Source organism: Echiichthys vipera, assembly GCF_963691815.1.
Source record: "Echiichthys vipera genome assembly, chromosome: X".
NCBI lineage: Eukaryota > Metazoa > Chordata > Actinopteri > Perciformes > Trachinidae > Echiichthys > Echiichthys vipera.
Window position 1 is genome coordinate 13,325,540 of NC_139825.1, and position 25,915 is coordinate 13,351,454.

Genomic DNA, 25,915 nt, shown 5'->3' on the forward strand with positions numbered 1-25,915 from the left:
GTTAAAAGGATTGTAGAAAAAAATAAACTGCCTTGAAAGATAGTGAGCTATTTTTCTTTTCCAATAAGAATCACTGTTGACTCTTGACTGAAAAAGATTGAATCAACTTTTTTTGCCCTTATCACTCGTGTAACTTATTCTTTTTTATTTATTTTTGTTGTTGCCTTTTGTAAAGTGTCTGAGTATTCAGAAAAGCACCATTTAAGTCCAATGTATTATTATTATTTGTTAGTCACCTAGTCACTATGAAGTTATATATCAGCCTAATAATTAAAATGTGACATAAAAGACCCAAAAATGTACAAACTTCCTAGGTTAATTGATTACTCTAAGAATTGCCCTTAGGTGTGAATGGTTGTCTGTCTCTGTTCGTCTCTCTGTACCCTGCGATAGACTGGCGTCCTGTCCAGGGTGTACCCCGCCTCACGCCCGATGTCAGCTGAGATCGGCTCCAGCCCCCCCGCGACCCCGACCCCGGGATAAGCGGTTGAAGATGAATGAATGAATGAATGTTCCGGTTCATCTGGTTAATTAAAGATAGTTTACCTTTTCACTCCACAGTCAAATTACTTAATTTGCGTTGCCATCATCTCTTAAACAAATGACTGCATGTACGCAAGTAAACACACCAAATCACGTAGTCGGATGTTGCCGCATGTTGATGCACAATAAACAATATTTAAATATCACTTATGCAACAAACATTAAAAATATATATATTTTGGGGTGCACGTTTTGCTGTTCATATAATTTATGTTATTAGTTATATATTATATTGTCAGTGGCTGCTACAAGGATGCTCACTGACAGAGGTATAAACTGTTTTTGACCTTGTGTTGGAGTATTGTCTTTACAAATTGGGGCTTCTTTTCAGTGATAAGCCTCTAATTGGTCTCACATGTCAAATTCCTATTTCTTATTTTTCTGTACACTTTTCAAAATTCTTCACAATACACAATTCTTCTTTAACGTTTTGCTCTGTAAAAAATGCCAAAGATCCAGAAGAAGCTGATAAAAGATGAATGAATCAGAACACTTTCTTTTATTGGTTAAGAGGCTTTATATTTCTGTAAGTGTGGATAATAGTAAGTGGGCTTTTTCACTGCTTTTTTCAAGTATATACATGATGTATGACAAGAAATATATATATTTGACCCTTTTGTCGATTATACATTCAGTTGCCTCTGGTTTCAGCATAAATTTTGTTCATCCAAATGTGCCCTTCTTGCCGCACCATAACTACATGAGAGATCTTTTGCAGTCTTATGAGGTAGATTCTGTCAACTGCACAAATAACATATGAAACACATTCAAGCATTTGTGAATCCAATCTAATTATTCAAACATAAAGGGTTTACGTTTAACAAAGAGGCCTACTGAGTCCTAAAAATCTTCAGAAAACAATTTAATAGACAAATCACAACTGCAGTATCTGATTTTCTGATAATCTTTACAACATCACTTTTCATGTCAGCGCATCAGGGGTGAATGATTATTTGTGTTTATTTTGCCTGAACCGCCTTAAAGTGATATCCTTATGCTTTTCTCAAATTAATTATCATAACACAAAAAAGCCTTTACAGTGCTCACATGGTTGAAATAGTGTAAAAAAAAAACATCAACAAGTTGTAATCTGTATGAGTGGTTAAACTGGGTTATTAACAGGGTGAGGACGACTATCAGGGGGAAGGTCAACATAGAAGTACAGTCACTGTGAAAAGGGCTACAATGCTGGGGAGGACGGGGCGTAAATCGGCAGACCCGCTCTTATTTGGCATACAGTGTTTCTTGTTCTGGCCGATACAAGCTGCATACGCCATCACATGGGGGATGTAGTTCTGCTCATGGACGCCATGTAGCAGGTGAGCCATGGGACCTTTAGCAAACACAGCCACATCCTCTCCTCCATGAGTCTCCATGTTTAGAGGTACAGCTGCCTGGGCCTGGTAGTTGTTTTCCTCTAAAAGGCAGGGACACAGAGAAAAGATGGGGAGTTATTGTTTTCATCTCCTCAAGCATGAAGGGAAAATGTTCACCCCAAGTTTAAGGTTCCCTGTGGCGGTTTTGCCCTCTAGTAGCACTATGAAGCTGTTTTTTATTTGAGTGGGTCCCCATTGTGTTTCATACACCCACGCATGCAGGTGATTTTATACACAGCCCTGCTGATGGTTTCACACCTTAGAAATTAAATTGACTAGAAAGGACATTACCATTTGAAACTTATAAACGGAGTGGTCAGAGCCGCTGCCATTTTTATGTGAACCGTACCAAGCAATTGACTAGTTTTCATATAACCTTTCGTAATAACCAGCAAGTCCCAGAGGTGAGGCTTTGCAGTAACAGCCAAATGAGTCAGTGGAGTAATGACATTAGTAGAGCCAGCTGCTAAATGAGTCACATTTAACAACTTAATGCTTCATCCACACACTTGTGTCACCACATAGGTAAGCACATTGCTATGGCCAGATGAGTGACAACTCTTTTGAGCTTGTTTTCTGTGCCGGTGTGGCATGGGAACATGGCAGAGTTAGCATGCTAGCATTCTGCTGGTTATGCCATCCCCAAAGCAATTTCAGTCAAAAGCAACTGGACTTGGTTATTTGTCTAGGAAGATGTTTCACCTCTCATCCAAGAGGCTTCATCAGTTCATGTACGCAACTGACCAGGCTGGGACTGGTCCAACTAACTGTTGTGGAGATCCAGGTATTTAACCTCTCACAAGGCCGATGATGTCACTGGAACCCTTTGTGCTCCAAGTGCCAACGGCCGTCGTCAGAGTGCCAGTCGTTGGTGGAAGTTGGTTTCGACTTCGTTAGTCCTCTATGAATCTAGATAGATGAACTGATGAAGCCTCTTGGATGAGAGGTGAAACGTCTTCCTAGACAAATAACCAAGTTGCTTTTTGACTGAAATTGATTTGGGGATAACGATGACCTAGACAAATGAGAACATTCACAGGCCTCCTGGTTCTGCCATGTTTTCATGCTGCATTATCTACCGAGCTGCATCGGTCAGCTTTTCTCCCAGAGAGCTGTGACACACTTCACAGCCTGATGTGGGTTACTACAACATCTAACAACAATCTGCATTTTGTTCTGTATTAAGCAAATAACTAGCTCAATGTCATTTCACATGTAACTCTATTTTACTGATATACAGACGGCAGTAACAAACCAAGATATGAATGCAGTTAATTGTAATATGCAAACAAAAGGAGGGAAGAAGAAGACATGATATGTGGAGGTAGCCTCAATAATGGATTAAAAAATATGTACAAGGTGGCCTAACAAATGTGAGGAAATATATGCATTAAACACATTTGTTAGAATTCCAGGATTCATGCAATGCATTTTGGTAAAAAATAACACTGAATGTAAATATAACTTTTGTTTATTTACAAGAAAACTCCACACTCTTAACATAAACTGTATTATTGTCTCTTGCAGGTACACCAGGTTTTGGGAATTTCTCCTCGTCTGTAATAGACTTATCCTTGTACGACTCATGTTGCTTGAGATATCACAACATTTACCTTTGTATTTTTGCATAGTCAGTGAAGTTTAGGTATGTCATTTTTTATTTTTTATTTTACTTACGGTAGTCAATGGTGGAGACATTCTCCCTCACGCCATTTACAATTTTGTAACCTGGTCCGTTCCCATATACGATGGAGGTGAAGGGCTTCTGGTCAACATCACTCAACATTGGGGCCAGACCTGTAGATGCATTAAAACCTCGTCATCACAACAGAACCAGACCTGGCAATTCAACAAACTAATGCGTTAAACAACAAAGATATATACATTAATGGGCATACATCATTATCATTGCATACCAAATATTGTGTTTCCTCTGGCTGTGTAGCCTCCGAAGGCAAACACATGAGAATGATCTGCAGTAACTATAGTCAGGGTATCATAGATGCTGGTCATGAGATCTGCCCGGCTGATGGCTCTGTCCATTTCTACAGCTTCATGTAAAGCCTGTTTGGCCTTGCCTTCATGGTGTCCATGATCGATACGTCCACCTGAGGGGACACACATTTCAGTTGACTGTTAGACTCTTAAAGATTGTGACATTTATAACCAGGAGATAAATTCAAAATTAACACAGTGACACACTGTGTTAATTGTGAATTTATCTCCTGTTTAATGCTAAATAAGCGTTTAAAAAGTTTTGGGTAAACAAAAAACGGGTGGCTTATTAACAGATTCAAGCTGCTGAAAACATTCACATTGAAAAAGGAATTTAAAAGTTTGAAAGACATTTTATTAGAAACATTTGAAACAATGGCAAATATTTTTCCTTAAAACAACTTTTCATTGTCTCCGTTTTTTTGTTAGTAAACTGAGTCATATTTTCCTATTTGTTTTACAGTAAATGGACAAATTCTCTTTGTGGACCGAAAGAATAAAAAACACCTTCTAGTACCTCTAAAGACCATGAATTAATGCTAACAAGTGTCTTTACCAAAATGTTTGAAGTCCCACTCAACTCAAAATATGTTTTTTTCTTTTATGTCCTCTAAAATGTCTGACATTACCTATAGTGACATATATCCGAGCAAAGTTTGTCACCAGAGAGGGGCTGTCACATTCCTCCTGTCCGAAACATGAAGGCCTATGATTGATTCTCTACGATGTGTTTAGTGCTCTAAGGGCGCACTCACACTCCAGATGATCCTTGCCATGTTTTAGTGTAATTGTGTCCCTCCCTCTTCCCCCAGGGCCCAGGCCTGCTTGCAATCACATTACTTGAAATGATCCAAGCCTCAGCTCGAATTCTTCTTGATTATACATCATCACCCCTCTGAGGTTTGGTTTTGTCTGACTGTCTTTGAATAATTTCATCTGACCAGATCTGCAGGAAACACTCCACCTCCGCATCAGACCTCCGCAAACCATTCGGCGGCATCTTTTTAAATGTCTGTCGCACGGAACAGTCGCATATAAATAGTCTCAGGACCACCAACAACGCGCGCGCTCGTACATGTGTATGCTCATGCTCATACATGTGCATCTGGGCTTCACTAAAGTCCACCTCTCTCAACCGGGCCGCGTCTGGCATGTGTGGCGCACCAAGGCGGAACAGTGGTACTCCCACTGGTCAAACGACCTAGACTTTAATCATCATTTGTGCTTGGGCCCGGTACGAATGAACAGTGTGAGTGCGCCCTTAATGGAGGCTGGCCTGCTTGTTAAACTCAGGTAGAAGGTAGTATGTAGTCACAGCAGTCTCAACCTAGTGTGAGCACAAGCAGCAGTGAGGGCGTTGCAGGGCCAGATTCAGAATTTGTCAATGAAGGAGAAAGAGTAGATGTGCTTCCAGCCTCTTCTCTGAGTTTTTTATACTTTGTATGTGGGAAAATCATGAAACAAAATTTTCATCATAGCAGAGCTGCTTGTACTTACTTTATAATGTGGGACACTATTTCTTTCACAATCCTAATTAGAACTGTATTGGAAAGCTTCCTCGCCTTAAGGGACATTCACTATTGAAATCTGCAATGTTGGCAAAGTCAGTAGACCAGCATGAGGCCACAAACTCACCCTCTACAAGCAGGTAAAATCCATTTGGGTTCTTCCTCAAGATCTTGATGGCCACCTCCACCATCTCTGTCAGCGAGGGATCAGTCTCAGTGTTCCTCTCCAAGTCGTATGGCAAATCCGCAGGTTCAAACAGACCTGGAATAACAGAAGGCATGGTTCAAGGAGAAAAATGCTATTAAACACAGAAAATAAGCCTACAGCATATGCACACAAGCATGGCTCTTCATTTACACTTCAATGAGAGTTTTTATAATGACGCTGAGACTGGAAACTCACCCAATAAGTAATCCACGCTGTTAGGGTTTAGAGATAAGAGCTGCTTCTTGTTCCATACATAATTGCCTTTCTGCAAAAAGACACAAATGTACAGCACAACTGTGTGAATGGTAACAGTGCAGTCACTTTGAATTCCTGAATATGGAAATGTAATTGGGAAGATTAAAGAGGGACCAAAGAAACGAGGGGAGCAAAGAGGAAAGAGGAGGAGAAATTTACATTATCCTTCATTTTGTCAATCCACTCCTGCACTAGGTTTCTTCCGTCTTTTCGTAGGCCATTGTGCTTGGCAACGCCAGGGTACTCTACATCCGATGTGTTTTTGGGGAACATATACTTCCTGCCTCCACCCATAATCACCTGAAAAGCAGCAGGAACAGAATACAAAATTACAGTCTTAGGGCGCACTCACACTGTCTATCCGGACCGTGCCCCGTGCCCCGTGCTTTAGGGTACTTTATTTTCAAACACTGTGGTGAAAAGGCTTTTAGGATTAACCGATGTGTTTGCACTAACTCAAATAACACGTTTGGCTGGGGTTGCTGGATATAAATATCCAGTCGCTTACATTGGCTCACACTCTGATGAAGTAATATAAAACACCTGCTCTCACATAGTGGGAAGATAATGCTTTCACTTCATCGCCCCATGTAAAAAGGCTGAAGGTCGCAGTCAGCGAGGTTCGACTCCGACCTGCGGCCCTTTGCTGCATGCCCCCCCCTCTCTCTCACCCCATTTCCTGTCTATCCTTTATAATAAAGGCTCGGAAAACTGCCAAAAAAGTAATAAAGAATAAATAAATTGTAATGTAACATTCCAAAAAATTTCAGAAGTAATGCTAGGTTAAGCTAACACTATAGGTAGGAAGATAGTTAGCCAGATATGCTCACATTTGCACATTGCTGATATATAGTTTGTTTTTCTACATTTTTGCACTTACTGATGTGTAACTCTTTGTAATTTACTCTTGGGACTTTAAATTCCTACAATAATTAATTTAATACATTGTTCAAATTTCCTCCTAGACAACTTTTTAGGCTCACGTTTTATTTCTTGCTTTAACACAGATCCTCATAATCAGCTTGTAAATATAAAAACGGTTACACTATTTAATTACTCTGATAATATCAGAGTTAATATGGAACGGAATTAATACTTTTGACTCACATCAATGTTGGGAATGTTTTCAAAAAGTTGTCTGGCGATATCCTTGCAGCCATCCTTCAGTGCTTCATCTGGCATCTCATTGTCAGAGTACCAGTCTCTATCCACGCTGTGGGCGTAAGACGCACTCGGAGTTGCATGGTTGACACGGGTCGTTGTCACTATTCCCACTGACTTGCCTGCAATAGACAGACAGACACACGCATAAACACACACACACACACACACACACACACACACACACACACACACACACACACACACACACACACACACACACACACACACACACACACACACACAGGCAGCTTTGTGAATTAGGGCTGAGCTGTTTTTTTTAAGAACATGTTCAGAACTAGATGAACTCCCTCTCTGTGTTTCCCTGGACATTGTTTCCTTGCTGAGCTGCAGTGTAGAGATAGTAACAACTCAGGAGTGCTGAAACTTCATATTAATGTATAAATTGTAATGCATTGTTGCATGGAACAAAGAGTGCTGATTTAGTTCCCTTTCACTTACAGGAAGGAATCACTTCACAGCCAGTGTGGAAATGAGTAACCAATAACTATTTTAATGGACAGCTGGCAGTCATGTGAAAATTGTATTAAAATTGTCCACCTATCCTATAATCATGTGAAAGCAACACTGGATGTACCAATGCTCTTTCTGCCACACAAAAAATCCCTTATTGTATTGTTAAGTCAACATTACCAAAGGAAAATGTTGATATTGCTAATCCCTAGTTTGAAAACCCTGAGGGACTCCTGGTCCTATTCTCCGGGTCCGATTCTATTCACCTTATATATGCTTCCCTTAGGAAATATTATAAGGAAGCACTCAATTATAACAATTTTCATTGTTATGCTGATGATACTCAATTATATTTGTCAATCAAACCAGAAGAAACCGATCAGTTAGATAAACTTCAAATGTGCATTAAGGAAATAAAAAGCTGGATGACCTGCGATTTTCTGATGTTAAATCAGGCCTCCGAAACTCAATATCTAAAGATATTGTTACTCTGGATGATGTTGTGTTATCCTCCAGCACCACAGTAAGGAATCTGGGTGTTATTTTTGATCAGGATATGTCATTTCATTCTCACATAAAACCAACAACAAGGACTGCATATTTTCACCTGCGTAATCTTGCGAAAACTAGGAACATTGTGTCTCAGAAAGATGCAGAAAAACTAGTCCATGCATTTGTTACTTCTAGGCTGAACTACTGCAACTCCTTACTATCAGGCTGCTCCAATAAGTCTGTTAAGAGTCTTCAGTTGGTCCAAAATGTTGAAGCTCGTGTACTGACTAAAACAGATCGAAGAGAACATATTTCTCCTGTATTAGCCTCTTTGCACACATCATTACAGAGTGAGCATGCGCGACACAGGAGGTCGGAAGGGCTGAGAGCTCCTGACGGCGTTTCAAACAAATGGTCTAATTACGTTTAAAACTCCCAAAATTTGAAAGTAACTTTTGCTAACATTATTACAAATAAGTCTGGCACCGGTACAGATCACTCCTGAGACTCTGTTGTTTGATGAGTGACTATATTCAATTGGCACGTGAACTGGACGAAATGCAGCATGGAACCCAGTAAAGACAAACCAAAAGCCGGAGTAGCATCTGCGAGGCAAACTAACACAAGTGTGAATACTAGACTTGACGAGATGGATGCGAAACTGGATAAAATACTGGAGAGTAACATTTTAATGAAACAACTGTTGGACACTCTGTTACTGAGAGTAAACTCGCTATAAAAACACGTGGAGACGATGACTAGGAAAACTCATGACAATGATGTCGACATAGACGCGCAGAAAACACGAGTCACTGAACTAGAAAAGAAATTAGACACTGCTATGGAGTACATCGATCAACTGGAAAATCGAAACCGGCAAAATAATTTGAGACTCCTGAATGTGCCAGAAGGTGAGGAGAAAGACATTCAAATGATCCCCTATTTGATTGGCATTTTCGAGCAGAAATGGAACTTGGATTTAAAAGAGGAGGACTTCGAAAGAGCGCATCGTGTCGGATTAGGGAGTGAGACGCACATACACCCGCGAGCAATTATCTTCAAACTGCACCATTTCCAGAAGAAACTTGAAATCCTGAAAGAGTCCAAGAAGAAACCAGAGGGATGCGACTTCAGAGTGGTTCCGGACATGTCAGCGCAACTTCGGGCGAGAAGAGCAGCGTTTTGGCCGTTAAGAGAACAGCTACATCTACAGAAGATCAAGACGTTCTTCCGAGGCCCAGCTACTCTCTGCGTGGATGACGGAGAAGTGGTGGTGCGCTTCGGGACACTGGAAGAGGCCAAGAAGGAAATTAAACGAAAACACCCAACAATAAAGGTGGGAAGCTCGTCTGCAGCTGAATGAGGCCAAAAAGACAGCAGTCGGTAAGAGACCTTGATAGGACTTGGACGAGACTAGCCTACAGGCAATGAGTTAAAAAAAATAAAAAAAACTATTTGAGACTGTAGCCGAGATGACAACATGCAATAACAACGAACTGGCTGTTTATTGACACTACCAAGCTGGCTGTAGCCTATTCCAGCTCAAACGGTGACGAAAGGAAAAGACTGATGGACTATTAGTTGATACGGGTAACATGGATTGAATAATGGGTGTAAATGGAGGGAGGTGGAGTGGGTAAATGTGTGTGTTTGGTTTTATCCTCTGGTACAATTTTACATGTTCAACTCTTCCTCCCCATTTGTGTTTGGTTTTCGTTATTCGAATCTCTATCAGGGAACAGAAAAAGTGAGTAAACTATTTGTTGGGGGGAGGAAAAAAAGAAAAAAAAAGCCTTAGTAATATTGAAGTCCTTCTTTGGTATTATTACTAGAATTTACTTTTCGTGTATCTATCAGCATTGTTTGTACTCACTAGGATAGTATTTGGTGACTATGATGGGATTATGATGTCACCACTTCATTTTATGTAAGTCAGGTGAGGGCCTGGAAGAAACCAATTTAATTTCTTAATCATTTAAAAAAAAAAGGGGGAGGAAGTGAAGGATTAATGAAAGAGTGACTGAATTTCTATGTAGGAGTGAGTGTCTATATATATAAAAACATTGTTTGTACGCCAAAGTGAGTGGGGGTTATAGCTCTAGCAAAGCATGCTCTTATATGGGGAAACCAAGGCGTTAATGTTTGTTTGTGTGTGGATGTGTGTGTGGTTGGAGGGTCATGTAAATATATTTTGTATCTTAGCTTTCCTTAAATTTAGCTGGCGGGATCTCGTTAGGTTCTCTCTTGAGGCTTCCTTGGATTACACTATAGATTATTGTTAATACAACGGAAAGCTCTATAAAAACCCTTCCTAACACGTTTAAAATAGCAACTTGGAATGTAAATGGTTTACAGGAAGGGACAAAAAAAGTGAAAATAATGCAACATTTACAGAAGCTGTCCCCTGACATTGTTTTAATGCAGGAGCTCCACTTCAAGGGTGGGTGAATCATTTGAAGCTGCATTTACTTCTAGAAGCAGAGGTGTAGGCATATTAATTAACAAAAGGATACCCTTTAAGTTGATCTCACAACACGTAGATGTCCACGGTCGGTTCTTAATAGTTAAATGTGAAATGTTCGGGGAACTTTATACAATTATTAATATATATAAACCTCCTAACTCGGATATGTCTTTTTTGAGTAAAATCCAATTAATATTAGACAGATCTCCAACAGGAGGAGACTTAAATAGTATTTTCAGCTCTCAGGATAGCTGCACAAAAAATAGGAAAATTAACCCACCAAAAAAACTTTTGAGATTCTTAGTAGATAATGAACTAGAGGACATCTGGAGAACGTTACATCCAAAAACATTAGATTACACATATTTTTCACACCCTCAAAATAGCTATAGTCGAATTGACTACCTATTTATCTCCCATTCCCTTTAAAAAAAGCCCCAGGAATGGATGGAATTCCTATTGAATTTTATTCAACATTTTGGTCAAGTATTGAGCCCCTTTTTATCGAAGTAGTAAATACAGCACAAAAGGAACATACGCTGCCCCAAACAATGTACCAAGCAACTATTTCAGTGATACCAAAACCAGGAAGAGATGGTGATACCCCTGCGGACTATAGACCTATTAGTTTAATTAATTGCGATAAAAAAATTATTACTAAAGTTATTAATAACAGACTCACTCTTATTCTACCTGAGATCATCCATCAAAATCAGACAGGATTTATACAGAATAGAGATTTAAGAACCAATACCCGGACTTGTTTATCATTAATACAATATGCAAAGAAAAATAAAATAGATTTAACACTTATGGCGGTGGATGCAGAGAAAGCCTTTGATAGGCTAGAGAGAGCTTATCTATTTAAAATGTTGGAAAGTTATGGTTTCCCAGAGGAATTTATAAATAGAGTCAAAACAGTTTATAAGTCACCAAAGGCACAAGTATATACTAATGGAATTCTCTCGGATGCATTTCCATTAAATAGAGGCACAGCCCAGGGAGACCCTTTATCACCTTCTCTATTTGCACTAGCAATAGAACCATTAGCTCAAAAAATTAGAGAAACAGATCAAATTAGAGGTATTACTATTGGAAAGCGTGAATACAAACTTAGTCTTTATGCTGACGATTTATTACTTTACCTAAATAAGGCGAATACATCTAAGATACATTACACCAAGGGTAATCTAAATATTAACTAACTTTTCAATTTTATCTGGATATAAAATTAATATTAAAAAAACGGAATTATTATTAGTCAATAAAAGTATAAATACATTGGAAATCTGTGAACAGTTTAAAGTCCAAACACAAAATATTAAATATCTTGGTTGCTACATCAGCACAGATAAATCACAACTCTATAAAGACAACTTCATTCCTTTGATTAAAGGGTTAAAAAAAGACATTGAAAAATGGATGAATTTGAAAATAAATATAATAGGTGGAATAAATTTGTTCAAGATGATGTGGTTGCCAAGATTTTTATATATATTCAAAACAATTTCCATCACTCCACCAAAAGCATTTTTTAAAGAGGTTAACTCAATTCTAACGTCCTTTATCTGGTCAAAAAAAGCTCATAGATTAAAAAGAAAATTATTGTATTATCCACAGGAAGAGGGAGGTTTAAACCTGCCCAATCTAGAAAGCTATCACTGTGCAGCGCAGATGTTTTATATTGATCATATAGTAAACAATGGGAAAGAAAGCTCATGGATAGATATTGAAAATCATCAGTTAAGGCCTAAAAACTACCTATCCATCCTTTTCTCTAAACAAAAATGTACTACTGGGAACTTTATAATCAACTGTACATTAAATACTTGGATAAAATACAAAAGCAAATAGGACATGAAACTGAAATTCCTAGACATATAAAGATATGGAATAACCCTTCTATAATGATTCAAAACACTATAATTATTTCGGGAACATGGGAGAGCTCAGGAATCCAAATAATAGCAGATATCATAAACCAGGGATCCATATGCTCATATAAGGAATTAGAGGATAAATATGGACTAAGGGACACGGAAAACTTTAGGTATTTGCAACTGATAAATTGGATAAGGGACGATATAGACCTCAAATATGGAACAGCTACAGAAATAGGGAACATTTTGAAAAAGGAAGGAGATAAAAAGAGGAGATTAATAGGAGCAACATATGACATTCTTATTAAAGCTGAGAGCAATGAAAAATTACTAGAAAATATATATAATAAATGGAATGTAGACTTAGATATAAAAGATGCGGGGAGAAGATGGAAGGAATGTTTACGACTTACAAATAAGGTCACCACAAATGAAAACTTACGATTAATTCAATTCAAAGTAATGACACGAATATATTATACACGAGATAAAATAAATAAATTTGATAGTAACTCCTCAGATAAATGTTTAAAGTGTAGCACACAAAGCGATTCCCTCACCCGTGCCTTTTGGTATTGTAGGACAATTCGAGAAATCTGGGATCAAATTGGGATGTGGATGTCTAGAGTCTGCAAGCGTGAGCTTGTGCTTACACCAAAGATATGCCTCTTTCAAGATATTGAAAATATGAGATACCCAATGGGCTGGCAAATCATTTTCTCCTCACTGGTTTATAAAAAAATTATTTTGCAAAATTGGAAAAATAAAGAAGCACCATCCTTCGAAAACTGGAAAAGATGAATGAAATACTACTTAAATATTGAGAGGACAATGTCAGAAGACAGCAATAAAGAAAAACAATTTGATAATGTATGGACTATAATTTATGAAGCTTTATAGAGAGTGGAGCCGTGAGATCGACCAGCTATCAAGGAAAGGCATTAACATAGGTGATGACCAATGAGGGTGTGTGGTGTGTGGGAGGGTGATTGTGTGTGTGTCGAGGGGAGGGTGTAGGGATGGGCGGGGGGGTTGATGGATGGGTGGATGGGGTGCATGTATTGAAGCATGTGTGGAAATATATGTGGAAGCATGTGTGGAAATATATGTGGAAGTGTGTGTGGAAGCATGTGTGGAAGCATGTGTGGAAGCATGTGTGGAAATATATGTGGAAGTGTGTGTGGAAGCATGTGTGGAAATATATGTGGAAGTGTGTGCGGAAGCAGGTGTGGAAGCATGTGCAGAAATATGTGGGGAAACATGTGTGGAAGAAGGTACGGAATCATGTGTAATCATGGGTGCACATGTGAGGGGAATGTGTGTGTGAATAGGGTGTGTGTGAAGGGTGTACTGTATGTGTGACAACAGCAATAGTATGAATGATGGGGGGGGGGGGGAAACACAACCTCCATGAGCAATGTTGTATTTACAAAGTTGATGGCAAAGCTATGTAAAGTCATGATATGTCCATATACTTTGTGAGTTTGTGTGTAAAAATAATAAATAAATACATTTTAAAAAAAAGCCTCTCTGTACTGGCTCCCTGTAAAATCTAGAATAGAATTTAAAATCCTTCTCCTTACATACAAAGCTGTTATTGGTCAGGCTCTGTCGTATCTTAAAGAGCTCATAGTACCGTATTACCCGACTAGATCGCTGCGCTCTGAGAATGAAGGGCTACTTTTCGTTCCTAGAGTCTCCACAAGTATAATGGGAGGCAGAGCCTTCAGCTACCAAGCTCCTCTCCTGTGGAACCAACTCCCAAGTGTTATTCGGGAGGCAGACGCTGTGCCCATATTTAAGAGTAAACTTAAAACTTTCCTTTTTGATAAAGCTTACAGCTAGGGCTTACAAGCCCTTAGCAATGTTGTTATTTTTAAGCTGAGTTTGTTCTGCTTAATGATGCTGCTATAGGCCTAGTCTGCCGGGGATAATACTTTTCCTGATACTCTGAACTTCTCTCCTCTCTGTCTGTATCATTCATGTCTCATCAATGCATGTTCACCTCTTCCCCGGATAAGGAGGATAACTTTGACAAAAACTAACAGAAAGAAAGGATCCCTGTGGTTAATCTGTGACATGCAGAGCAACAACTTTCCATGTCGTTTTGTTGTTTGGTAGACTGAATTTAAAGTCCCATTCCACTCAAAATGTGGTTTTCTTATGTCCATGTTCTTTAAATGTCTTACAGTGACTATAGTGACTTGTATCTGGGCAAAGTTTGTAATTAGAGAGGTGTTTTCACATTCCTCTACTCAAGGAGGAGACCTCTTTGCACTCCTGAGAGCTGAGATTCAAACTTATCACTGGCATTTTTCAATTGAATTTAAATCATTTTCCACTAATAGATCTTCTGGATGTAAAAAGTAAACACCAAAAGCAAAACCAGCAGAGGACAGTTTTGTAAAATGATCAGATGAAAAACACTTTTCATATTTCTGTGCTCTGTGCAGGAGGTCAGCTGCCGCCTGCCGTGTTCCCTGAGGAATGATTGGATTTCCTATTATCTGTGACCCCTGTACCCACACACACCCTGACCCTCACCCACTCCTAACTTATCCCAACCACCGCCCTCTGAAAAAACACGGTATACAATCCTTTCCTTCTTTGTGGTTCTTTGTAACAGATTGCATAACGCATTGATGCATCTTTGAAATGTCATTCATTGGGACACTTCTCAAAGGTGGTCCTCTTTCAGGCCTTTGATGAAAAACGTTTGCTCGATGTTTAGCTCAATGTTTTATTCTGGCTGCATTGAACTAAATATTGAGACTGAAGCCACTTATAAACCAATGTGAAAATGGTTTTATATGTACTAACAACTCTAAACAAACAAAAAACTTCAAGGTTCAGTACTAGGAAGTTTCGTCAGGGTTGTGATCACAAAACAACTTAATCCTGACGAATTTTCCTAGCAAAGGTGGCCAGAAAAAGATTTTGAAAACATTAGTCGTTAAACATTGGTCTCTTGTCATTTTATGTGCTCTAAGGATAACTTTGATTCAAAGGATGAACAGCTGAAAAAAAGGAATGAGCAGAGTGGAAAAACACGTCCAAAGAGCACTTCAAAGTCTTTCTTTGAGGGATCGGGTCGCCCAAGAGAGTATTCACCCTACCCATTAACACAACATTGAACTACAACCACAAAAGGTTTCCTCGGACATGACACGCATGATAATTGATTGCAAATACCTAGAAAATTTACAGTTCTGTATCCCTGAAGACAAAAGCCTGTGTTATGTTATGTTTATTTAACATCACCCTACCTGCGTCCTTAGCCCATCTGAGGATGGAGGTGACCTCATTGCCCGCTGTGGTGTTACACTGGGATCGGACAGCAGCTGCACTCACGCCCACTGTTCCCTCATTGGCCTTGACCCCACAGAGGTAAGCTGTGGCGGTGCCAGCACTGTCCGGCACCTGTGCGTTTGTGTTGTATGTCTGCAGAGTTACATTGACATGTATCAGAATTCAAATATTGCACAGGATTTTTATAGTCTTTCTGATATGCTGGAGATGGGGCGTTTGGATTGTGTAATTTGATTGATCATGACATTAACTGGACTGGTGCTATTCCTACGATAGCAGTATGTCAAAATGATGAGTTGAAGGATACAACTGGCTTTATAATTATAGCAAGCAAATTTCATGAAACGCCAAACTAACGATGTTTTTTTCCATCTCTCAATACTACCTCATCCTGTCTGTGGCTCTTTATTTAGGTATTTTTACACAAATTGGACTATTTGTCAAACAAAACAAGCATTTTATAGACATAATCTCGGGTTGTGGGAAATTGCATTTCAACTATTTTCTGCCATTATATAAAATAAACCAAAATGATTGTTAGTTTCAGCACTTTTTACAACAGCAGGCAACACAATCAAGCTTCTCGAAATTTGCAAAAGAAAAAAAGTGATAGTCATATTATTACTACTACATTTCACAGCTATTTGTTAAAGCGTCAGAAGCTGGAACATGTTCATTGTATCCTTCGTTAAATCATTCAACACTTTGTTTTAGCGTGAGCTGTTCAACACAGTATTTATACATTGAGATAATTTGTATACCCAACTCTTCTTTTAAAATTTGATGTGTTTATTCCAGGAAATTCTCAGTTTATGTAAGTGGCCATTGTTTTCCCATAGCATTCACAGAGGAGGCATTATTCTGGACATGAAACTATAACTTGATATGACTGTTTGAATGCTACCTTTTTAATCAACTATTTCAAAATAGAATGATAGTAGTAAACAGTAATAAGGAGACATTCTATGCTGGAGCTGGCACTAAGTGCAACTGATGTGTCATTTTGGACAACAGTTAGACAACACTTGCTAGCAGAATCAGTTAATTGTTGGTTTTGGTGTTTTTATGACATTAGCTGGGAGTAAGGAATATATAGAGTATCACCAGACTTGCTAACTGGTTCATCAAAGGCCATAGCTGCACATGATTCATGAGGTATAAATAATCAAACTATTGTATGATCTCTGGACATTTTATCAAGTCTGTAACATAATACACAGCCAGTGTGACATGACACATGGGATAACCATGTTTACTGTCACAGGCCTTCTCAGGAAGCCATTAATGGTCACAGCATGATCAATAAACTGTGCCATTTTTGTATATGCATAATAAAAAATAAGTCAGACCTTAGCCAAAGACACAAAAGGGAACTTGTCCATCTCCAGCTGCGTCTCCTCTCCACTGTGTCCGTTCAGCTGACCTTTCAGTATTCGAGCAGCCGTCACTGTGGGAACCCCCATCCCTAAACACCAAAAGCAGGTTGACTGTTAGGATTGCATTCAATTTCCCTTTAGGATGGGAAAGAAAGCGATTGCACGTAAGAAACATTAACATTTTGTTCATTTGCTTTGCTCAGTATGCAACACATGAAACATTGTTGCTTTCTTGGACATTTTAGAACAAAATGGCTGCTGGCAAAACATTTTCATGGATACAAATTACTCCAAAAACAGATACTTTAAGAAAAATAAACAGTGATTAACAAAACAGATAGTGTTAAGGTCACAAAAAGAAAGGACCCCTGTGGTTAATGTGTTACACACAGAATGATAACTTTCCATGATGTTTTTTTGTTTGGTTGATTGAATTTAGAGTCCCCCCCCCCACTCAAAAAGGGTTTTTCTTCTGTTAATTTCCAATCTGCTTATTACCACTTGCTCTTTTTGTTTTGTTCCTATTTCTTTCCAAACCTACTCTCCTTTGAATGTTAAGTAAATGTCTCATTGTTGTTGCCATTGTTGACTTACGTTTGTCCCACACTATGCTGTTGCCCCTCATCAACCTGTGGGAGAAGCTAGCGTAACCATGATCGCAAGCACAAGTGCAAGTGGGAGCAGCGGTAGGCGTGGCAAGGCCAGATGCAGAAAGAGTTTTTTAAGTGGTAAAACCATATTAAACTTATTATTAATCATAGCAGTGTAGCTTTTACATACTTTAACACGTGTCAAACTTTAAAGATAATCACAGGAAGATATGAGAAACTGTTTAATATGCTCGTCGGTAACTAAGTACTGCTCCCATCTTGCGGTAAACCACACTTTTCTTGCTCACAGGACCAAAAACTAATTGGTTAATATTTACCCCTGGTCTAATTTAATGGCTTAAAGTAATGTAAGAGACTGGAATACATAATCAAAGTCTGCACAATACACAACATTTATCCGAAAGAAATGGCTCATTTGGCAACTGCGTCTTGTTTATGAAACAGAATCTTGTGATTTTCCTGGTAAAAACTGACAGTGCTTGGGAAACATTTTCCAGTTACATAATCACTCTCATGTTGTCTTACCGTTTTGGGTTTTAAGTTGTAAGAGGGTCTTTTATACTATAACTATAAAAACATGACCATGCATCCAGCAGTTTGTAAGAATGTCATGTTGTGCCTATAATCCAAACAGAGATAGCAGAAGCCAGATGGAGGATAAAAGTTTTTGTGCGACCAACAAGCAGCCCAGCAGTGACAGAAGCCCAGTGATCTGGTCGGAGCATAGTTGTTTTGTTTGCTACCATTCATTCCCATCACGTGCCAGAAAACATTTGAAAAATTTAATTCATTACTGGATCCTCTGTTACATAATTTCAGCTAAAATAAAACCGTTCAGCTCAGCTGGATTGTCCATACTTAATCCTATATTTTTTTTTTAATTTGGAAAGTGTTTCTTGATGAGTTCAAATCCAGCAGTGAGGTTACCTTCCACCATTGAGTGGATTCCATGGATATATAAAGAAACCTCGTTCATTCTTATGAAAGCTGCTCAAATGAAGCCAAAAATGTTCAACCACAGCATCTTAAAAATAGCTGGAAGATCAGCACTACTTCCGAGTTATAGGGCCCATAGAGCAGGCAAACTAGAGACTTCCATTTGCCTAGCTCCGGTTTAATGCTCCGGCTAACTTGCATGGGGATTAAATTACTTAATCATGCGGTTCTTCTAGACTAGACTAGACAAATGTTATCTGACTAAATGAATCAAACGCAAGTCATGTTGCAGGAGTTCTGACACTCAAAAGAATTATCAACAGATTAACAGACGTTTCTTTCGCCATTTAAGTCAATGGGGAAAAGTATTTTTGGGCCCCATGGTGTCGCGTGACTGACACAGAAGTTATAATTCCACCATTTGGCCATTTCGTTAAATTAGCTTCAAAGTCTGGTGCACTTCCTGGAGGCCTCATAGATTTACACAGCATTTGGAAAAATTTCATAATTTCATGTTGTAGACATAACGATTTTGTGGCTTACCATCTCCAAGAAAGAGGATGAGATTTTTTGCTGTGTTTTGATTGAGACTTTGCAGCGTGAGAGCATTTAACAGGGTCCGCTGGGCCCACGCATTCCAAAACTTGGGATCCTTCTCTTGTTCTGGGTAAGGAAATAAACAAGTCTGGTTAGCTTTGGATAGAAAATCAAACGATATACTATAAATCTCTGACAGGAAACTGACTTTTTCACACTTTTTATACACACTACACTCACACACAGGCCCAAAGTACGCATGCAAACAGTCAGAGCATCCAGAGCTGTCCATGTACAGGCGCCCCAGGTAGTAAGGAGGGTTACGTATTCCCACAACTGTAGGCAGTGGGACAAGATTTGGGTAGCGGAAGCGTTCTGGTTTTCATTTGTAGCCTGAGTAGTCTTGAGCAGTCATGTATAAACACATTGAAACCCTTCAAACCTATCTGCTACAGTCTGATGACGTAGCTTTTTAGTAGTCTCACACTGCTAAACCTATCGCCACAGTGCTGTGGAGTGTAGTGTGGCTACATCGATTTATCATTATGGGAAAGAGGAAAATATTGCTCTGGCTTGTTTTTTATTTCTTTAAAACAATCACAATTGTCTTGGCTGAGCTGTAATGCTGTATCCACATAATCTCATCCGGTCAACCAGACTAGCTTTTCATTAGCTGTTTGTGATTATTTTTCTGCATTCATATACACATATTTGTTAATGGAGACATCGTTTCTCAACTCCATTCTTGCGTCTCAAGCTTCTAGTCAGACCGTAAACAATGACCAAGAAAGTCTTAGTTGTATCCGCTGGCTACACAGGAAAGTCTAAAATTTTGGCCCTTGCCCTCAGAGGCTAAATCATTCACAAATCATCAGGTTGAACTTTGGACTCTTTCAGTTGGGGAATATTATTTGGACTTTGATTGATTTAAAATACATGTTCTGTTGTTGAGGGTGGTTCTTTTTGCAATGCATTTATTTAAACTGAGTTTGCATTGTGTAATTATGATTATTCTGTCTGGGGTTTTTTGAAAAGTGTTTAATGCTGATTAATTTATCCATGTGGGGATTGACCTTTCCAAAGAACCTAAACATTAAATTGTCGGATTAAACTCCGGGTGGCACCCGAAAAAAACATTTCCGCTACAATTTTTTCTTCTAAAATATGACGGACGGGCAGAGCTTGTTACAAGATCTATCTCCTGCAGAACATCACAGGAGTTATTTTTAGAGAAAATGTATTTAAACAATAAATTCCTGTTATTTTCTGGGCACCACTATTTACAGCGACAAAAAATATCCAGTGTTAGAAGAAATAGGAAATCTATTTGGATACATTCACTTCCTTAAAAGGTTCTAAACATTCTCCTACAACCCTGAAACCCTGAACATCTCCTCACAAATTACAGATGGCAGGACAGCTATTTTGTTGTTGTTTTCTGCGGTGACTGACTAACAACACAGTAACTTACCAGGGAATTGTGGCTTCCCCAAACTCCCCAACAATAGACAGGAACAAGTGATGAACAGGGTTGTCACCTTCATGTTGTCGTCTCAGTGTGGCTGATGCGTTAGTCCAGTCAGCCTTAACATGCCACTCTGAAAAGAGTAGGAAGCTTGTCTGCAGTTGCCTCAGCTAAAGAGAGAAGAAGAGCACACACTCGTAATTAAGTCTGTGTCATCTTGTCACACACAGACTCTGACATAGTGGTTTAATATGTATTTACTCTGTTGATTTGAATAGACCACTATTTTCAGGCAAACACACTTCTTGCCACTTCACTACTGCATCCAAAGTGAGACTGTAACACCAAGCCTTATGCACAATCTGTGCTTGTATTTGTTTGTATTTTTATCTTCAATTTTTATGTTATATTAATTTATGACAAGCGTTATTCTTTCATTGTTTTAACTTTTTAGTAACATTTGCAGTATTTCCATTACTACACATACTATATTATAATAACAGCTCTCTGTTATAATTCTGAATTCACTTCACTGCTGTGTTTTTATTCTTTATTCCTATGTGTATAGAGTGGTATGGCCAAAATCTTCTATCCCGATATACATGTCATATCTCTCTAATTCATTAAATACATTCTACTTGAAATAACCACATGGTAAAGCCATTGTTTGTACACCTAAATACTTGACAAATAAAGAGTGCTCAGTCAAGTAGCGAGAGTGCACAGGGAGCAAAGATCCCTGTATAGTGATTCATATCAAATTAGATTTGAACGTAGTCATAGTTTGATCGTTCTTTTATAGGCTAAGTACATAAGACGACCCACAAGCCCACGCCAACTAATGATGTTTAACATTGTCATATGCCAGTTCGGTAGACATCGGCTAATCCTAAACAGAATTTAAAGTGATATAAATATTGACATTCGGGTAATGATTTTTCAACAACATAATAGAAATAATATCCCATGTTTCCTCAAATAATATCCGGGGAGGTGGTAGACAAAAACCAATGAAAGCTGGGGAATCTGTAATCTAACACTAGAGAATTCAACCAAACAGTTGCTCTGTTTTCATGTCATCAAAGTTGTTAATGAAAAATATTTTTGTGTGTGTTGTTGAACCTGGTCTTTATAAAAATAAAAAATAAATTAAAATCCCATCAGGTTTAGCAGTAGAAACAAAAGGAGAGCTTGGTGAAGTTAAGCTGGAGGCCTCACTGTGAATGTAAGTAGTCACAACGGGCTGTTATGGGTCCTGGCCAGTCAAGCTTTCATCTCTAATTATTCACACCCTCCTCCTTTCCTCCCTGTGCTTATAGTCAAGGTCATTTTAATGGGATTGAGCTCCATAGCACTGAGAAGTTTAAGGGCCATAACAAAGCCGATTAACAGCAAATGATTGACTGGACACCTTCCACACATGAGAAAGAAAAACTCGAAATACTTTAATCGAAAAAATCTTTCCGTGCAATTCTGAAAGAAGGTGGTAAATAATAATGTTGTAAAATCATTCTCTATTTGGTTTCTTGTATTTCCCACCAAGTTTTGGCCTGTTGTCATGTACTAAACATGCACTATACCTTTGAACATCACCTTTCTGTGTTTACTATAATAAAATTCCACACAGCTTGGCAAAGATCGTCTAGTCAACACTGCCAAAAGCTTGCTTAGATTGGTGGTAACCATGCCAGGTTTAAAAAGAAACAGGCAAGTCTGAATCAAAAGGAAATTCCTGCACCAACCAGACAGGAGCCAATGTAATAACGAGGTACATTATTAATCCAAGATGATGTCCCTAAAGCCAGTTGCTTTTACCGTTCCTGGGATGCATCAGGCTAGAGGTAGTCGGCGCCCATTAAAAGCTGCCAGGTCCGCCCATGGGCAGTGAACCAGTCAGTCTGCAGCAAAAGAAGCAAAGCAGTGCCACCACGGCCACCAGCAGGATGCCAGACAGGACAGTGGTCAGCAACACATGAAATCCTGCTTCAGTCATGGTGTCACCAAGCATTTGCCTTCTCCAGTGTATCCAACTGGTGTCAAATGGGGCGAACTTTCCCAGCACCAAGTAACTTCACAGCCTGAGCTCCTTCCTGAGTTGCTGTTGAAGCCTGAAGCAAGTCACACACAGACACGTTAATGTGTCTCATGACACTTCAGTGCGTCTCCACAGCGGAAGCCGCTCTGAAGCAAGGATTAGGTGCCTGATTATGCTCAGGAGTGGAGGGCTGATGGATGAGAGGCTTGCCTGCAAAATATTTCAATCAAAACTCTGTTGCTGCACCCGGTCGGCAGACAGACAAGATTGTGTTTTATTCTCTCTCTGTTCACTCTGATTGGTGACGACACTTTAGTCAGTTGCCAGCTTTTTAATAGGCAACTTGGTTTGCTTCTCACAACAGGCTGCCTCATCCAACTTCCTGTATGCACACAGAATAACTAACATTTAAACTGAATTTCACACTGAGGAGAAGGAGGAGGGGCATCTTGCTTACTTTCTCTGTTTGAGTGAATATTTAATGTGCCACTATTATGTGTGACTATTTAACTAAATAAAAGATAATGATTTCATGAAGTCAAGCCACATTTGACATTGTTTGTGAAGGTTATCCCATGAGTTCATTGCAATACACTGGGGCTTATTTAAATCTCCAACTAATTATGGCATTCATGTTTCTATAAAACAATTGATATATATATATATATATATATATATCATATATATATATATATATATATATAACATCATGTATGACTTGAATTAATTAATTTTACTGCAAGATTCTATTGAAGTCCATCGAGGACCAGCACTTAATCCTGGTGGAAAAACTGAATACAAACGAGGGAAACAGTTAACCTATCTTTAAAACCCCAGACTAGATTATATGAAATTGTATCAGAACATGGATAAACTGGCAGCAACATCCAGAGCGGATGCTGAGAGGAAAGATACTCAATATAACCAGAGAAGCCTTTAACAACCTGTAAGCACAATTTCAGCCGGCACTCCGACAGCGCGTTACTCCAAAAAGTAGCCTGCTATCTGTAACAAAACGCCAAAAAAGTTGTATGGTTTTACTTACTGCAAGTGGCGTTGTCCGGGACAGAAATCTATATTTCTACATCCAAATGTGCGTGCACTTCTTTGAGCCTTTCACCTTACAAATGAATGTCCTTGTCGCTGCTTTCAGTCCTTTTTATAAGGCCACAGTTGTTCGACTCCGGCTCTTGGAGTCTGAGAATAGCGGTCTGTATCCCATGAGGGAGAGAAAAAAACAGCCTTAGAAATAACGATCACATGCTGCTGCTGCGAGAGTCGATGGATCGAGAGCTCCGCCTGTCTGACGACCGATGCATTGCTTCAAGAACAGCATCATTGTGATAGTGTAACTTACAACAACAATTTAAAAAAAATACTTCATAAAGTCAGCTTTCCCATTTTCCCAAAGGAAAAGTAGGCCCATTCATACAGGAGAATGTCAGTGTTATCATATGAGGTTATTATATTGGATTATTATTACTCATGCACTAAGATGTGATGTTGTAGCTCTATGTGGTGGAGCCATTAAAGGATTTTAGTCACTTTAATGATTATTATTATTATTGTTATGAATGTGGTCCTTTAAAATGCACACAAATCAACAAGAGAGTAAACAACACAAAACAACAGTCAACAAGACAGTCATTTCAATATGTAAAGTAACCAAAACAGAGGTCATTAAAATGTACTGTAGTGAAGTACAAAAAAAAGTCTAACATTCTCATTAAAATGTAGCCTAAAAGTTTACAACAAATAGCCTAAAATTGACCTTGGTATGTGGTGGTAAAATAATAATTATATTGGCTATATTTTGGTTTATTAAATCTTATTAGTGGGTATAAAATACGTAAAGACCGTCAAATTGTGAATTCTGATAAATTGCAATAGGCTCCTTACTGTTTCCTGTGGCCTCCTGTGGGTGTCACTGTAGTAGCTGAGCTGAGGTATGTAAAATCAGTCAATCAACAAAGTCAGTCATCAGTCTTAATATGGGATACAACACCTGCAGCCCTAATTTCTTTATTTTTCCTCCTTATTATAGGCCTATACCATTATTCTGGCTGACTCTGGCCTATATTCCCAACCCTACAATTGGCTAATTAGCATAGAGTTAAGCGAACCAACCACTAGGCCTCAGTATGGCATTTGTGTTGTTGGGTAACAGCCTGGAAAATTATTAACTCTTTTTTTTCTGTACTAAATGGTCTTTCTGAGTGGAAAATCAATATTTAGCCTACAGAGCAGTAGCAGATCTATTAAAGTCTAGAGAGCTTTCAGTGAGCACGACAGAGCTTCTGCCCCCCCTCTGTCATATAGGCCAGCCCCGGGGTTGTCAATGCTTTCTAGGCCAAGGACAACTTAGCTGAACGAGAGACAAAGCAGGGACCCCCTACTACAAATATTGTATTAAACTGGGCCTAACAGCTAGGGCGGCCTAAAGCCTATACACACAGCTTGATATGGTGCATACAATACTAAGATATTACAGTGATCATTATTGGCATATTCATATGTTCATACATCCTATGTTAATGTTAAACATACATTATGAAGGCACATTGAATCCTTCAGCTCAACTGTATCTGTGCCCTCCCTTTTCAACCAATCCAGACCTGGTTCTAGTGCTGGACTGGTGCTGGTGCTGGTTCACTGTTGGTTCAACTTGGGAACCTGTTTGTTTATCACAGGCTAGAGAGTCCTCTCATTATGTCACTGTCTGAGGTTTCCCCAGAAATGCTAAAGCCCACTTCAAGCACAACGACAACAACAACAACAACAACAACATTGGTGGACTACAACACACTTGTACTGCTCTTCTTGAATACAATGGATGATTTTGTTTGAGAAGAAAGGTAATTAACTAACATGTTTTGATTCTTATCAACATTGAATGTAAGATGTTAATGTTAGCCTTTGTTGGAAGCGCTGATGTTAGCGCTACCTACATTTGATCACATTGCATTTAAAATTAATGATCCATTTATGTCTTTAGAATTCATGTCTTTACAGGCAACGTCAGAACCAAATGACTGCAGCTGGAGCTGTGTTCAATGAAAACTGCCATTACACCTGGCATGTACTTGTTTATGTTTGCTTTCCGAGTTGTAAGTTGTTGAAAGGACCTGTTTATAATTATTGCGTATAACAGTGAATAAACATTTTCAAAAACTTAACTCTCTGTTGATTAAGCATACTAAAGAAGACATGTCTCTTTAAAAAAAGTTGTTAATTTTGACAAAAAACAACAACAATAAAATACACAAATTCTAAAATCACAACATTTTTTA

At 38.8% G+C, this 25,915-nt stretch overlaps 1 protein-coding gene across 1 annotated transcript; it reads right to left on the minus strand.

Moving 5' to 3' along the window:
* Positions 1–1,345: 1,345 nt before the first annotated feature.
* On the minus strand, positions 1,346–23,799 carry alpl (alkaline phosphatase, biomineralization associated). Its single transcript, XM_083938940.1, has 12 exons — positions 23,671–23,799; positions 20,597–20,760; positions 19,132–19,251; positions 17,015–17,130; positions 15,623–15,797; positions 6,993–7,168; positions 6,045–6,185; positions 5,826–5,895; positions 5,550–5,684; positions 3,836–4,027; positions 3,597–3,716; positions 1,346–1,960 (listed from the first exon to the last, which is right to left on the minus strand). The coding sequence occupies exons 2-12, from the start codon at positions 20,667–20,669 to the stop codon at positions 1,692–1,694; spliced, it is 1,587 nt and encodes a 528-aa protein (XP_083795066.1). The 5' UTR covers positions 20,670–20,760; positions 23,671–23,799; the 3' UTR covers positions 1,346–1,691.
* Between the last annotated feature and the right edge of the window lie 2,116 nt (positions 23,800–25,915).